The sequence below is a fragment of the Pteropus alecto genome, unplaced genomic scaffold (genome assembly GCF_000325575.1).
Source record: "Pteropus alecto unplaced genomic scaffold, ASM32557v1 scaffold306, whole genome shotgun sequence".
In the NCBI taxonomy this organism is placed as follows: Eukaryota; Metazoa; Chordata; class Mammalia; order Chiroptera; family Pteropodidae; genus Pteropus; species Pteropus alecto.
In genome coordinates this window covers 306,446-323,105 of record NW_006437748.1, presented here as the reverse complement: position 1 = coordinate 323,105, position 16,660 = coordinate 306,446, and the positions used below count along the sequence as shown (strand labels likewise).

The window sequence follows — 16,660 nt, the reverse complement described above, 5'->3', positions numbered from 1 at the left end:
ATTGGACAAAAACATGTTGAGGTGAAACATCCATTAGCCTGAGTTTCTGAGTGAGACATCAACAGAGCCTACTTGCCAAGATGTTAGTGTAGGTATGTAGAATGAGTAAGAAATAAAAATTTCTTACGCTAAGCCATTAATTTGGGAGTTTTGTTCCTGTATCATAACCTATTCTTTCTTGACTGATATAGTCAGACAAAAATAATTCAGGAAATACCTTACTGTTAATATCTTCTAGACAGTGAACTAGAGATTTTTATACTCTGCTTATCACATTTATTGTGAAATACTATTTTGGGAGGCCTTCCTGGTAATATAAAGTTCATAATACAATGAACTAATTAGATTGTTTAAAAATAAAAAAGAAGAAAAACTCTTTAAAATGGATCAGAATTTGTCATCACATGCTCTGCAGCAATTTTCATTTGGGGGAGTTTATCTTATATGGAAAAATGCAATTATAATAGATATCATTCTGATGTTTTAAATCCCATTGTTAAGTCAGACTGATAAACTATTCAAATAACAGATTATCATATCACTTTTCTTATCTAACATTTTTAATGCTAGACCGAAGTGATGTTTATTTAACATTTTAAGTGTTTTGACCTAGAGTGGGACATATCCCCTATAGCAGTCTCCTGTGGGCTAAGTCAGCAGCACAGCATTTCTATTAACTACCATTGCCACTCAGAAAAGACTGAGGACATTTAAGCAGTATGCATGGGCAGCTTCTTTCTTGGAGGTATTAGAATGATGTTTCAATGTGTGGTGACATCTTTTATTATCTCCTCCAAAGTAGATTGTTCTTTTGTAATAAGTTTGACTCCTTATAGCTTTGAGACAATTGAGAAAAAAAGAGCCATAATTTCTTAAGTAATATGTAAGCATGTAACACATTCGAATTTCCAGAGTGAGGAAGTTAAAATCACGATTTAAATACAAAAGATTTTTTCAAAAACAAATCATTACCGTGAAGTAATTTTGCATACAAGTTAAAGTCCAAATTTCAGATATTATTCAAATATTTTGGGCTAAGTCATTGTCTAAAGTCCTTCTTTGTGTAAAACTTTGAACCCAGGTCTTTTCACCACAAGTCTCTGATATTTTAACTTTACAGCATACATGTCTCTGAAGCCAACCAGAAATTTCTAAATACAATTTCCTAGGAAATTGGTTAAAACAAGGTGAAATGAACTGCACTCCCATCTTTAATGTATCCATAGATATGCATTTATATGTTTGTGTCTATGTATGTAGCGGGGAGGGTACATCTGTTTGAAACAGAGAAACAATGACCAGAATGTTGGTATTCTACTAAGAGCAAATTAATGTTGCTGCCCAAATTCCAGTCATTTTTGAGTGGACAAGGGCTGCATAATTTACTTAATCCACCACTTTTCATTTCAAGTAATTAGGTTAGGGAAGTCACGCAACTATTAACAACCAACCTATAGATGGATCAGAAGCTAATGGCACAGTGTCCAGATTTAATCAGCAACAAGCTTAGAACTGAATATAGACTGATTAGGACACAGAGTTGGTGCTGTTTCTTGGAACTAAGAAATAAAGTCACAGTAACATTGAAGGTGAGCAAACGGGGAAAGCCTGAAGGGGTTGAGAGAGAGAGAGACAGAGACAGAGACAGAGAGGGATTTCAAAACAATGTATAAAAATAATAAGAAAAAGTACAGCCTCTGAGAGACACAGAGAGAGGTCTTTGTTACCTAAATTCCCACCATTTCCCACCAAAACATTTACAGACTCAGTGAATTATATTTATACCTTGACTCTGTACTTAGAGCATCAGCACCTGACATCAAGTCAATTGGTTAACCTAACATATCTAGCACCTAAATTAAAATAATAATAATAATCATCCATCTTACAAATATATTTTAGCAGCTTATTGTTGAGTTGAGTTTATAAGCAAATGCCAAAATTCTTAATATGCTTAACTTAGTCCTCTTCATTTCATAATCAAATGTTTCTCAAAGTAAAACCTGAGCTATCTGCATCAGAACCATCTGAGAGATTTCTTAGGAATGTTGGCTTCTGAGAAGTTCTTGAATTTGGGGAAAGATGCTGGGAATTTGCAATCTAAATGAGACATTTCTGTGATCCTTGTATACTTTAAACTTTGAGAATCCTTGTCGCATTCTTTTTGGCCTTATCATATAGTATTAATAATATATTATTTTTTTGCTAAATTTTGCTCTTTTTTCCTCCTTAGATAAAACTGAAGAAATATTAGAGCAGGACATTTACTTCAAGTTAATCGAATCCAGTATTCTTTTTCCTAGAAGAAAAATAAAAAGTACCCTAGAGATATATCCACATGTGCTTCTAAATCTTCTTATGATTATTATTTTTTAGTTTTTGAGATAGAATAAACACTTGACACTTAATTAAAAAATTAGTTATTTTAATACGAGGCATTCTAATCTAATGATACAAAAGCAACATCGATTATAAAGATATTATCTATATGTTTCTTGCAATGCAAGCATTTTATGAAACATCTAGCAAAATGAAAATCTCAGATATCTAGAAAAGATAGACTTAGCTAATAAAAATTAAATTCAGTTAAAAAGGACTTAAAAATGATAAAATCATCTGAGAGATTTCTTAGGAATTACTAACTATACCATTTGTAATAATTCTATGTATATCTATTGAAAATTATCAACTAAAAGAAGATCATAAATATCTATTAAGTTACTTTGTTAGAGACATAAAGATAATTATCTCTATATCATAAATGGAGATTACTGAGAAATTTGTGAGAGGAAACAGAAAATACATAAATACCAGATGTTTAGAAAAAATAACATAATATCAGATCAAAAACTTAATCCTAAATTGGATGACAGTGAAGGTTTCACTGAATAAGATTTGTAAGATTTACTACTCAGAGATATGAGGAATAAGACATTTAGATAGGAGGTAACAAGAGCAAATGTCAGGTGTGAACAGTTATGGCCTATGTGGAATAGACAGGAGACTACAAGATGAGGACACATAGACAAGAGATAATCATGTATCAAAGTGCTTTTAGCCACAAAAAAAAAAAAAAAAAAAAAAACAAAAAAAAAAAACAAAAAACATACAAAAGCTAAAAGTGGCTCAGCCAACAGAGTCATTTATTATCTCATAAGAGATTGATCAGAGATAGGGTGGTATCAGGATTTGTTCAGTCACTTAGAAACAAGATCCAGGCTCTTTGAATTTTTTGATCCACCATCCTCAGCATATTATTTACTTCTAGATTAACTCTAGCAATAATCCCAAAATGACTGCCAAAGATTCGGGTTTTATATTAATACATTTTATATATCAATATATAGAAAAGGGAATATTTTTTTTCTTTTCTCTTTATCTTTACTATTAAGAAAAATTCTTCATGTTACCAGAAGTTAGGTTTCATATACATCTCCCAAACAATCACTGCTAAAAGAGTGGAATTACCATGGTTGGTGATAGAACAAATGATGAAAAGATAACACAGTAACAGGGAGGTCTTCAGATACCTGAACTTTTATTTAGAAATATCCCATGGCTGTTGATGTATAACCTAATAATGTACAAAAAACTATCACAAGAAGCAAGTTTTCTACTTATCATTATCAAAGGTCTCCAGTGAAATCCATTGATCAAAAGGAAAAGTTTTAACAAGTAAATATAGTCAATAGTATTGTAATGGCTATGGGTAGAGCTACATGGGTGCTAGAGTAATTGGGGGGAGGGTCACTTCATACCATATAAATGTCCAACCAATGTACTGTATGCCTGAAACTAACACAAAATTAAAAATAAAATTAAAAGAATATTAAATTTGAAGTATATACTCACATTCTGTTTTCAGATAAGTGTGCTGTTATTTTCAAGAGGACTAAACTACAATACCAGACTCTCTAATTCATCTTATATTCAAATGATCTCAAATCTGTATCTTTACTATTGGCAGACATCCAACAACACCTTTGAAATTCCCCTCATGTTGACTGGAAACGTAGTGTTAAGGAAAAGGCTCAACTATGAAGACAAGACTCGCTACTTTGTCATTATCCAAGCTAATGTGAGTATTCAATTTCTCTTACTTTCGTCCCATGAATTTATGAAGAGCTTGTTCACAATATGTAAGTACTCTTAGAGAGCTCTGTGTAATTTGCAGCCTCAAAAGGGTAGCCCTGCCTTCAGTATAGTTTGTATATTTTCTTCTTCTGGATGGGGAATAGGATGGAATAATTTGGGAAGATTGTTTTCACTCATTGTAAACTTCACTCTCTGAATCATTTGCACCCATTCTTCAATAATTTCTTTTTAGCTCAAACTGAAGTATTTCTCAAAGCATCGCCTACCTAACAACTACAGCTGAATCACTTTGGGAACTTATTAAAAATGCAGATTCCTGGACCCAACATTAGACTCTGAAAAAAAAATTTTAGAGAGTAGAAGTAGAATATTTGCACTTTTGTTAGCTCCCCAGCGGCTTCTAAAGTACACTAAAAGTAGAGAACTGCTGACTTGGTAATTTTTTCCCTTATAGCTATCATTATTGAATAGTTGTTCACTAAATATTAGCTACCATGACCGTAACCATGATATTTAGACAGTAGTAACAGAAAACCTGAAAAATAGTTGCTTATATAACACTTACATTTTTTGTTATTATTATTTTAATAAAATTTCTAGATTCAAGAGTTAGTTTGAAAACTCATTATGTCACCAAGTGTTTGGATTCCTTCTGTCCTTAAACTCTGCCCTTCCCTTGAAATGTGGTTATTTTTCCAATGCTTATCTGCCTTGTGCTAGAGAACACCATAACCATAAGCAACACAACTACATTTCAAATCTGAGGGTAAACAGGTGGAAAGAATAGTAAAAGTAGGACTTTTTTATATATATTCTATCTCATATTTTTTCTGAGAGGAAACTCTTCCAGTGTCCTTTTCCACCCAGCTTCCACTTATACAACTGGATCATATGAGTCAGCATAGCATAAAGGAAAGTTGAAGAAGTCTGGATGTGGTAAAAGGGAATGAGATAAATCATCTCTAAATGATGTCACATATGGTTCATTTCCTGGGGCTGGGCATATTGATAACTGGAAAAAAAAAATTTTTGGTAAGGAGAAGAATAAGGTTGACATTTTATGAAAAAAAGTAACAGAGCTGACCACAGATAGCTTCTAACATTGAAAAAGTCCCATAGCAAGTGGCAGGGCTATGTTCCGAAATGTTAGTTCAACTCTGAAGCTAGCCTGTGTCTTTAACAACTCCTGTGCATTGTAATCTTACTCATATACCAGAACAGAAAGATAGCAGAGTGGCAAAAGAGAAATATACTTCATCAGCTATTCTGAACAAGTTAACAGTGGGCCCCCCTTTTCAGTGGTTTCTTTTTCTGAGGTTTTAGTTACCCTCGGTCAGCTGCTGTCTGAAAATATTAAATAAAAATTTCCAGAAATAAACAATTCAATAAACAATGTATAGATTTAAATTATGCACCATTCTGAGTAGTGTGATGAAATCTTGAGCTGTCCTGCTCTATCTCACCCAGTAAGTGAATTGTCCCTTTGTCCAGTATATTTATGATGTACATTATACCTTCCTTAGTCACTTAGTAGCCATCTCATTGTTGTGGCATTGCAATACTATGTTCAAGTAATTTCTATTTTACTTAATGCCCCCAGTCATTCATATAACTTTTACTGTAATATATTGATATAATTATTCTATTTCATTATTAAGTATTGTTGATCCTTTACTGTGCCTAATTTATAAATTAAACTTTATCATTGATATGTATATAGAGGAAAAAAACATAGTGTATATAGGGTTTGGTACTGTCCGTGGATCAAGCATCCTCTTGGGGTCTTGGGCTGTATCCTGAAGATAGAGATGTCAAGAAAGGTGTGTCAGGAAACAAAATTCAACCAAATAAAATTGGAGATCTAATTGGCTTTATTGAGCAATTCATGAATCTATCAGCTTCATGACCAGCAAGTAAAACAGTGCTTGGGTGGACTGTATAAAATGGAAGGTTTTTATAGGGAAAAAGGCAGAACAGATGAGCTACTAGAAAAAGAAAATAAAGGATTATTTTTAGGCCAGGACATCATCTTTCCTGGAGGAAGAGAAAGCCTAGGGTTTTATCATACAAATTGCCTCTTCTTCCTTTGGGGAATGGAGAGGGTTCTTGTGACAGTGTTTGACCACACAAATCCAGACTGATTGATTAAGATTACTTTTCTGGTGAAGGTTAAAACTGCAATTAAGTCAAATATTAAACCCAGGTTTGATATCATGGGCTTTAGTACAAACGACACCATTTTGGGCCTGTGGTTTTTGTTTTCGTTTTTGTTTTTTAACAGGGAGAATTGTTATGTATGCAACAAGATGTCACTAAATGGCCATTTTTTCCTGTTCTTAGAGATATCTCACCAGAAAGGGGATGTATATGGATATATGTATATGTGTGTGGTTGGATATTAATAGAAATCTAATTTTTGAAGTCAAATTTCTAAACTTTTATTCAAAATTCTTAAGTTTTTTGTTTATTTGTTTTGTTTTGTTTTCAATTCAATGTGGGCTGTCTTGATGTCCAATGGAAGGGACTAGAGTAAAAATTGTAGATATCAGAAGTAAAATCTATAAAAGGAGGACTCTCAGAATGCTTCAAACAAGTGAAATATACATATTTTTAACTTTCTATGTAAGTGAAAATGCAAACGAAAGATACAATTTCTCATGTTTGACTCAGAATCTAATAAAATTTATAAAAAGATTGCTATGGAATGTATTTGAAAACTAACTTTTATTGTGCTATTTAAAATGAGCTATTTTTTTTAAAAAAAATGAAAGCTGATGAAAATCCAAATTGCTCTCTAATTTTAAATATTTAGAAAGATATCTGGAACAATTTGTATTCAATTTGTTAGACTACTTATAACTAAGGAGAGAGTGATAAGTTTTTACCATGTCAGGGATAAAATTATGAAATAGAAGGGTATACATGAGTCATTGAAAAAAAGAAATGGAATGGGTGAAAGGTTAAAAGATTTGAATTTATCTGTAAAAATTATTTTTATGTAGTTTAAATCATACAGCATAAAATGTGAAAGGAGATTATAAATGTTGGTGTTTTAAAAGTTTTTAGAATTATATATTTTCTAATGTTGTAGAATATACTGAAATTAGAATGCATCACAATTTATTCAAATATGCTTAAGTTTTGTTTGATGTGGGGTTTTGACATAGAATTGATAGCTGCCTTCATGACTCTCATGAAAGACAGTGAGTACAGTATACAGTGGTAAAAGCATGCACTCTAGAACCATGTTGAGTGGATTAAAATCTCAGTTCTGCCATTTACTAGTTGTCTGACTTTGGGAATACTCTGTATGTCAGTTTCCTAACTACTAAAATTAGGATATTAATAAAACTTACTACATAGGATTCTCATGAAAATTAGCAAGTTAGCAAACAAAAAAGTACTTAGACTAATACTTGTAATATATTCTGATATCATTACAGTATTATATAAACCATTTAAGTACCAGTATTTTATTGTTTAAAGTATATAATTAAAAATGAAATTACTATGAGAAAAATTATATATATATATATATTTATATACTTTAAATCTTAGTAGATAATGCCATATTATTTTCTAAAATGTTGCAACATATCACATTCCCACAAATTATAAAGAAGAATGTTCATCATCTCTACATTTTAGATATATAATTTACTTAAGCCAATGGGTTAATGGAGACGGAAAACTGTATCATACTTGCTTGAAGGTTGATTGTAGATGTCTCTTTCCAACTCTTTGTTCAGTGACTTCACATTTGTGGCTATGGTGGGAGAATTTACATTATGGAAAATGACAAATGCTACAAATCAGAGCTTCTTGTCTCAGGGAGCTGGTTGTCAAACATGTACTACTTTGCATGTATCAATATCTATATAATTTAATCTTTATGTTTATATAGGATAATGATATTATATATCTAAAATATCATCGTAATTATTCTTTTATATTCTTCTTTATTATTTTATTGATAGGATGTAAAGCAAAGTATAATGTAAACCATGCACATAGAAAACCTAGATATTCTCTTAGAGTTATAAGGCGATATGAAATGTTAGCAACCAATTTTGGCTTTATAGTAGATGGTATTTAAGAGGCCAAAGGTCTGATGATAAATACTGAATATTACTCAGCTTTGGCCTGACTTTGCTTATAGTAAATTAGTGAAGAAGTAACAACATTTGTTTATAGCCTTCTTGGCCCTAAATTCCCTATTTCTGGTGTTAAAGATACCTTCTACTCTCCCGATACAGGTAGGGTACTTTTCACATGGAAGATATATTTCCTGTTTCAGGGTGACAAAGGAAGGTCAAAGTGTCCTTCTTGCATTGGCTGTTTCTTAAGTAATGTTAATTCAAAATAATCAATATGCCAAAGTTCCATATGTTGGGGTGGCATATTCTGCTCTCCTTTAAAATATTGCAGTCATATGGGTTTGGATATGAAAATCACTTTCTATATTTTTAGATTCAACCTATGTAAACAGCTTTTCAAAACGAACCTCCACTTGACTGTCTACTTCCTACTGATATATGGAGTAAGTGATATTATTACACCCATCGTTTCTAGCTCTGAAGTTTCTCAAGCATATTCCGGGCAGTGGCACTGAAATAGGAGGATGGTGGTCAATGGTTTAACAAACATTTATAAAATGTTCAAGAAATGAAGCTATGTAAGCATATAGAGATATAAAACATGATACTATCCTGTCTGATAGTATGTATAAAAATTAAGAAAATAGGTAAATGTTTTAATCCAAAAAACTTTCTAAACAAACAAAAAAAAGAATGCACTTCTAAAGTGATTTAGACCAAGCCAATCTTGTTGCTTCTGTTTTCTTCTTTGAATATAGAAATTGAAAAAAAAAAAAAATCAAATTGCTAGGTTAAATTTTAACATTTTAGTCAGTGATATCTCCTCTATCTATCACTGGTGAACAGATGCAAGACAAACACCTCCGAAGACTTAGTAACTGAGTTAGGGTCAAAAGACTTAGGGCAACTCTAATTATGTTTAATAAAGATATGTGTGTGTATATGTATATATATTTCTCTACTACAAATACTTGATAAAGTAATGAACACGTCTTTAATATATCTATGAGTGATTTTGGTAGGTACTTCTAGTCATTTTATTAAATTATAAACTACTGGAATACTAAGTATGTAAGAGTTAGTCTCTTTATTCCAAGTCTCCTATGCCATTGCCTCAAAAATAAATCAGAATATTGACATGTTTGTCTCATACTCATTTTAAAACTGGGTTCATATAATTTTATAGTATTCATTAGTGTCCACATTTTTCGTGGCCTCATTCCATACAATCAATATTTACCTTAATACACTTTAAATATAGAGCAAGTACTGATTGAATTAGAAACTAACATTTGTCTCTAGTTTGATCAAAGACTAGGGGGCAATTAAACTATTTCACAGCAAGAAATCTTTTAGTTGAGACAAAGGAATTGAAATCTTACTTATCATCTGACAGAAGTGTTTTATTGCCTTTACATGATCACAGTTGAAATATCTGCAGTTTCTTAAAAATGTGCTTTGATTAAAGAGTGGATTGTGACAATGAGTTAGTTATCTCTGAGCTATTCATAAAAGTAACTTTCTTTGAATTTCTACTAGACACATATCTTTTTTAGAAAAAGTCCTCTCTTGCAATGTATTGATGAAAAATTCTACTTATGTAGTAAATAATTTATTCAACAGCGATGTGTAAATTTGATACTCTAGACATTACATCATAATAGAATTCTGAAGATTTGTACGTTGTGTTGCCATCATATGGCACAGAGGATTGGAGGATTTCAATAAAGATGCTAAAGGATCAGGGACCAGGGAAATACCACTTCCCCGTGAGGCATTAACCGAATTCACCAGTTAGGTCAAATCCCACACTTTGTTGAATATTCTTAAGGCTTTCTTGAATCTGTGTTGAACATAGGTATATGCTTTTGAATTCTGCATGTCATTTTTTTATGCTGGATTATTTCTTATATTACCTACAATTCTTTGCACAGCTGTACTCAAAATTGTTATGGAAGCTAAGTAAAGTTTTCATGTAATTAAATATTTAACATTAGCAAATGTCTAAATGATATCTGAAATAACAATGCACATCGAGAAAACACAAATTAAACAAACTTGGATAACTTTAAAAAGAGATATATTCTTGCTTGTCAGTCAAATTTCCTGAATTAATAAAATATCTTTTATTTAAGTGTTTACATTTTTAAAACATTATCATTATTTTAAATAGAAAAGAAAAGGCAAATGAAAGAAAATGGAGAGAAGAAGGAAGGAAATTTTTGGTAGTTTTTAATATGGTTTAGATTTTCATATAGCAATGAAAAAAATGTAAACTAATGAAATCACATAAAATATTTATGTAAATAATGTTTTATTTATACCACTCTTAATTTATAATGTTATTTCTTTTATCCAGAACAGTCTTGAGTGGTAGCATTTTACTAGAAAGAGCAAAAGGTTTTTTTCATTTTGTTTTTTCCTTCGGTTGCCAGGGACTTTGCTTTAGACAGTTTTTAAATTGTTAAGATTGGATTTGATTTGAACTAGAAGACCATCATGGATTAACAACATCTTCCATGGACTTTCATATTAGAAGTGCACATGAGACCTATTTTCATAGCTCTCTTTATGTAATAATTTTGTTGACAAGTTGTGGGGAATCTCTACATATGTAGAAACCTTGTTGGTAGTTTTCATTGCTATACCTCTGCTAATAGTAGAGAAGGTGAGCAGACTTTGTCACTCCAAAATATGCCTCTTTGGCATAAGTATTATTTTAGGCTGATTATCAAAAAACAAAAACAGCAGACAGGAGGGAAGTTTTGAAAACCAATTAGAAGTTACCCTTTTGTAAGATCAATTTACATTTAAAAGGGAAAGCTTCATTTGTAAGGGTGTCTCTCTGTCTGTATTTGGAAAATTTTTAAATCTGTAGAAACTCATCAATGGAGAAATAGGGACTTAAATTTGAATAACAACCATACTCTCATTTACTAGGCTTCCCCTGAAAACCGAGCTCTCTCCCTCGAAACATCTCCTTTTGTCTTTAACTGGAAATGGTGTTTCAGGTGGTGATTTGGTCCATTTCAGGGAGTTACCTAGTTTTCCTGGGCATCTGCCATGTGTATAGGAGGTATACACGTTATTATACCTTCTGGTTGTTTTTCTATTGTTAAACGGTCTTTTAATACTGGGGAGTCTCAGCTAAGAACTTAGGTAGAGGGAAAATTAGTTTTTTTTCTCCCCTTTTTTTTTTTTTTTTTTTTTTACTTAAAAATTCACATTCTATAGATCAACATTTTTAAGTGATATATTTTCCTAGTATGAGATAAAAGCCTACATTATGTCGGTAAATGTACACTCTCTATTATGCACTTGTAATCATTTTATGAAACAGTGACATGACCCAAAGAGCAAAAGATAGTGAGAGATTTGTTGCTGACAATACTGAATGGAAGAATCAGGATAGAAAACACTGATATGTAAGGTATAAGGCTGAGTAGCATGCATGTGTGAAGATACTGCTTCTGGGATGTTAAAATTGTTTTGTCATCCTGTTATGGCGCGAATGATTCTGAGACCCACGGAGCCAATTGAGATTAATTATGAGCCTTTATTAGCCGGCCTGCGACTGACTCTCTACCACGCAGGGCTAGAGGAGATCAGCCCCGAGCTTTCAGAGCAGCCAGCTAATAAAGCTCAAGACCATATCCTGGTGGTCTCCTGAATAAGCCAGCAGATTACAGAAGTGGAAGTTGGCTTTTAGCATATCTTTGCCCGGAACAACACCCTTAATTAACAAGTAAATGGATTACAGAAGCAGACATTGGCCATCTACATATTTTGTACAATACACTTCCTAAACCACACACAAGCAAGTAGGACAACTTCTGATATCTAAAGATATTTCTTCCCTGTAGCTGACTTAGCTAGTTTGCTCACTTGAAAATTTTCCACCCTTAACAATCCAAGATCGTATAAAAATTTTACTTATTTAATATTTTTCTTAAAATTAAATTGATTCAGTGTCTTTAAAAATTCATCGTAAGCAACCATAATTTTAAAACGATAGTTTAAAAAACTTTTTAAAAATAAAATGGTAGTTTTGATGAGCCCTTTGGGTTTTCTAAAATTTAAAATAAACTCATAAATTTATGTTAAATTATTTTTCCTATATATACTCACAACTCATATATTTAAAGTATAATTTAAAAAAATAAATGAGACTACATCAAACTAAAAACATTTTGTAGAGTAAAGGAAAAATCAACAAAATGAAAAGACAACCTACTGAATGGGAGAAGATATTTGCAAACTATACATCTGTTAAGTGGTTAATATACAAAATATATAAGGAAATCATACAACTTAACCCCCCCCCAAGAAAAACCCCACAATAATTCAATAAAAAAATGGGAAGAGGACCTGAATAGACATTTCTCCAAGTAGGACATACAGATGGTCAATAGACATATGAAAAGATACTCATTAATCATCAGGGAAATGCCTATCAAAACCATGGTGAGGTATCACTTCCCACCAGTCAGAATGGTTGTCATTAATAAGTCAATATATAACAAGTGCTTTCTAACATGTACAGAAAAAAAGTACCCTCATACACTCAGGGTGGGATTGTAAATTGGTGCTGACACTATGGAAAACAGTATGATGACTCCTCGAAAAATGAAAAACAGAGCTTTCATATAATGTAGCAATCCCACTTCTGGGTATTTATCTGAAGAAAATTAAATTAATTAAAAAGATATTTGTACCCCTATGTTCATTGAAGCATTCCTAACAATAGCCAAGCTATAGAAGTAACCTGGGTGTTCATTGATAGATTAATGGATAAAGATGTGATTATATACACACACACGATGTAATATTATTCAACAATAACAAGTTATGAATTTTTTTCATTTGGGACAACATGGATGGACCCAGAGAGTAATTATGCTAAGTGAAATAAATCAGACAAAGAAAAATACCATATGATTTCACTTATAAGTGGACTCTAAAAAAACAAACAAACAAAAAAAAAAACAAATGAATATACAAAACAACAGAAACAGACCCATAGATATAGAGAACAAGCTGATGATGTCAGTACTTCATTTCTTTCTGTGGCTGTTATTGCATATATATTACACACACACTAAAATTTGTCTATCCATTCATTTATTGATAGATGTTTTAATTGTGCCCAATTTTTAGCTGTTGTGACTAGTGCTGCTGTAAGCATGGATATAAGAGTAATTAGTTTTTGGAGCTGAATTGTACAGAATAGAATTTTAAAGAAAAAGAAATAATTCTTTAAGATAACAATACTATGAAAGTAAAAACACTTCTAGATTCCACCATAATGAATAACAAAGTGCCTCTAACAATTTCATAGTAAATGTTCTGAATGGAGATGAATGGATCCGTGTTTCTTCCTTGTGTCTTCATGACAAACACTTTTTAGATAAATAAAATCTATAAATTTCTAATGAAATCATTCTTAGTTCTTAATGTGGGCTGCTCATAGTGATTTCTTTCCAAAGAAATGGAGAGGGGGAAAAGAAAGAGTAACTTTGCAATGGAGAAATCTAATGGACACAATCTCAGCCAGGTGATCAAGGTTGACATAAAATATAGTCATATTAATAATATATACTTTTGATATAATGTGATAAAATGAATCTTTATCTCCATGATCTTCCTCACCAACCCCAAATTGCATAATCCCAGTCCAATTTTGAAAAAAAAAAACATCATACAAAGCCCCTATTGAGGGATGTTCTACAAAATACTTGATCAGTACTCAAAATTTTCATGGTAGTTAAAAACAAAGGAAGTCTAAGAAATTGTCAGAGCCAAAAGGAGCCTAACAAGACATGATGACTAAGTGTAAAATAGAATCCATCCTGGATGGGGATCCTGGAATAGAAAACAGACATCAGATAAAAACTAGAAAAAGCTTAATGAAGTATAGGTTTTGGCTAATAACAATGTATTATGAAAGCAAAAATTGCACTTGACAAAGTTAAATGGGTAAAGAGCACTTTATCCAAAGCTATTACAACAGGAAGGAGACTAGAATGCAGTCAGAACTGAACTCAACTGAATAGAAGGGCTAGAGAGTTTTTAAAGCTGGGGTGGGATTTCTCATCACAAGGAAAAAACTTTGGGGGGGATATCTATATGAGATAATGTATATTAACTAAACTTTTTGTGGTAATCATTTCACAATATCTATAAGTCAAATCTTTATACTATACACCTTAAGTTTATACAATGCCATATGTCAGTTATATCTCAATAAAAATGTAAAACTAAATACAAAACAAAAAATCCACTGTTCTCTTGGCAATATATTACCTAGTGAAAAAAAGAAAAAGTTGAAACATAAGTTCCCCTACTGCTACAAGGACACATCTCAGCAATTATAGCTTTATAGAGTCCCAAAGAATGAAGAAACAAAATAAAACAATTCTCATTTAGAAACTCATTTAGAAAACTAGATTATATTAGTGATGTCAGCTGACTACAGGGAGACAAGTAATGCTATCAAAACACTTTATAATAGAAAAACTTACGTGAGGCATACAAAAACATTTTTCTAATGGGAGCACAGCAGACCTTATGGGTTTTCTATTTTTTCCTTTTCTGTATCCTGCTCTTCATTTTTCTTTTCTGAGGTTTTTTTTTTTTTTTTAATAACCAAAATTTAACTAATTAACTTAAATTGCTTGAAGCACATAAAAAACAGACTGGGTGAGGGAGTGGTAGAAGAATGGAGGATCATCTTGTGTGCTAATTGGCCCTTTCAAAGGAAAAGTCAACTTGTATCTTTATGATGAGAGATAGTTTCACAATTTGAAGAAGGCCTCCTATGGAAATTAGGCTCCTACCCTCTCACATCAACTGAAAAAATAGGAGCTCTATCTTCCTGGATGATTATGTTTCAAAGAGACAATTCCCAGGTTCTTGAGAAAGAGTCCTGGGTTGTAAAACTGGCAAAAGTTTGAACTCGGATGAATATGGGGGTGCATACATATCTTCAAGTAAGTGTTTTCATTTTCTTTGGATAAATACCTAGAAGTGGAACTGCTGGTTTGTGTAGTAGTTCTAGTTTTAATTTTTGAGGCACTTCTATAATAATATCATAATAAATATACTGTGACAGATGATTACTAGACTTATTGTGATTATAAGGTATGTACATGTGGAGTCATTATGTTGAACACTGAGACTAATATAATACCATATATCAACTATACTTTAATTAAAAAGATTGAGGTGGGAGAAGATTGACATCTCAAATGGGCAAAGAAAATTTTACAATTTCAAGTTTTCTAAAATAAATGCTTTAAGAAAAAAGAGGTCAGTTGTCTACAGCCAGGAAAAAATTTGTCTAGAATTTAGTCTAACTAAAGGCAACATTAAATCCATCTTGTTGTTTTGTTTGTTTGTTTTGTTTTGATTTTTCTTCTCTCATAGGACCGTGCACAAAATCTGAATGAACGACGAACCACAACTACCACACTTACAGTAGATGTTCTGGATGGAGATGACTTGGGTCCAATGTTTCTTCCTTGTGTCCTCGTGCCAAACACTCGTGATTGTCGCCCACTCACCTATCAAGCTGCCATACCTGAGCTGAGAACTCCGGTAAATATGCTCTCATCTTTTTCCCTTCACTTACACCCCTTTAACCCCAGTGAGATTCTGTTCAAGTATTTTGTAGACATACTAGATGAGAATATCAAACTTTACTATATGGGTGTTGAAAAATATTTATGTCCAAATCCAATTTTGTATACTATGGCTAAATTTTGGGTCACATTGCATAATTATATCATTTACAAAGTGGAAAGAATATCATGAAGCAACAACCCATTTTACACAAATTATTTTAGTTTTTCTATGCATAAATCATAATAGAGTTGAATTCCCAATATATTCTAGGAAACTCCATGAAATAAATTTTAGTATTTTCTTAAATGTAAGTATAAACATGCAGTCTTAAATCAAAGGCACACAGGTCAACAGAATATCCTTTAATTTAGCCTCTTAGAGTTTTAAAATGTTACTAGAGATTATGCTTGGCTGTTTAGAGGTAGGAGCTAGTGGATGCAAGTATTTATCCCTTAAAGATGTATTTTAAAGAAGCAAGATGAAGCATGGGTATATATTTTCTATACTTGATTCTGCATCTGATTTTTAAAATTCTAATGAAGTTATAAATTATCGTCAGCTTGGAATTCACACCTTGGACCTCCTTGGATTATAAACAATTGTACCTATGAATAAAATTATAAGGCAAATAGATATCCTCCTTAGGTTAATATATTAATTTCTTATTTAGAAGTATGTATGTATATGTAGATGATAGAAAGATAGATCTATAGATAGATGATAGATATAAATTCTCTTTTAGAGAAGTCAGATTACTAGGTTAATATATTAATTTCTTGTTTAGAAGTATATATGTGTGTGTATATGTGTATTTCTAATAATAAATATATTATATATAATAAATG

At 31.8% G+C, this 16,660-nt stretch overlaps 1 protein-coding gene across 1 annotated transcript in view; it reads left to right on the top strand.

Moving 5' to 3' along the window:
- The window catches only part of LOC102885755 (protocadherin-15), a gene marked incomplete at its 3' end in the record, with an annotated part of 563,452 nt that overhangs the window by 241,560 nt on the left and 305,232 nt on the right, over window positions 1-16,660 (top strand). Inside the window, exons 7-8 of the mRNA XM_015591761.1 lie at window positions 3,968-4,078; window positions 15,618-15,788. Coding sequence (XP_015447247.1) covers window positions 3,968-4,078; window positions 15,618-15,788 — 282 coding nt within the window. The remainder of the gene's footprint in view (window positions 1-3,967; window positions 4,079-15,617; window positions 15,789-16,660) is intronic.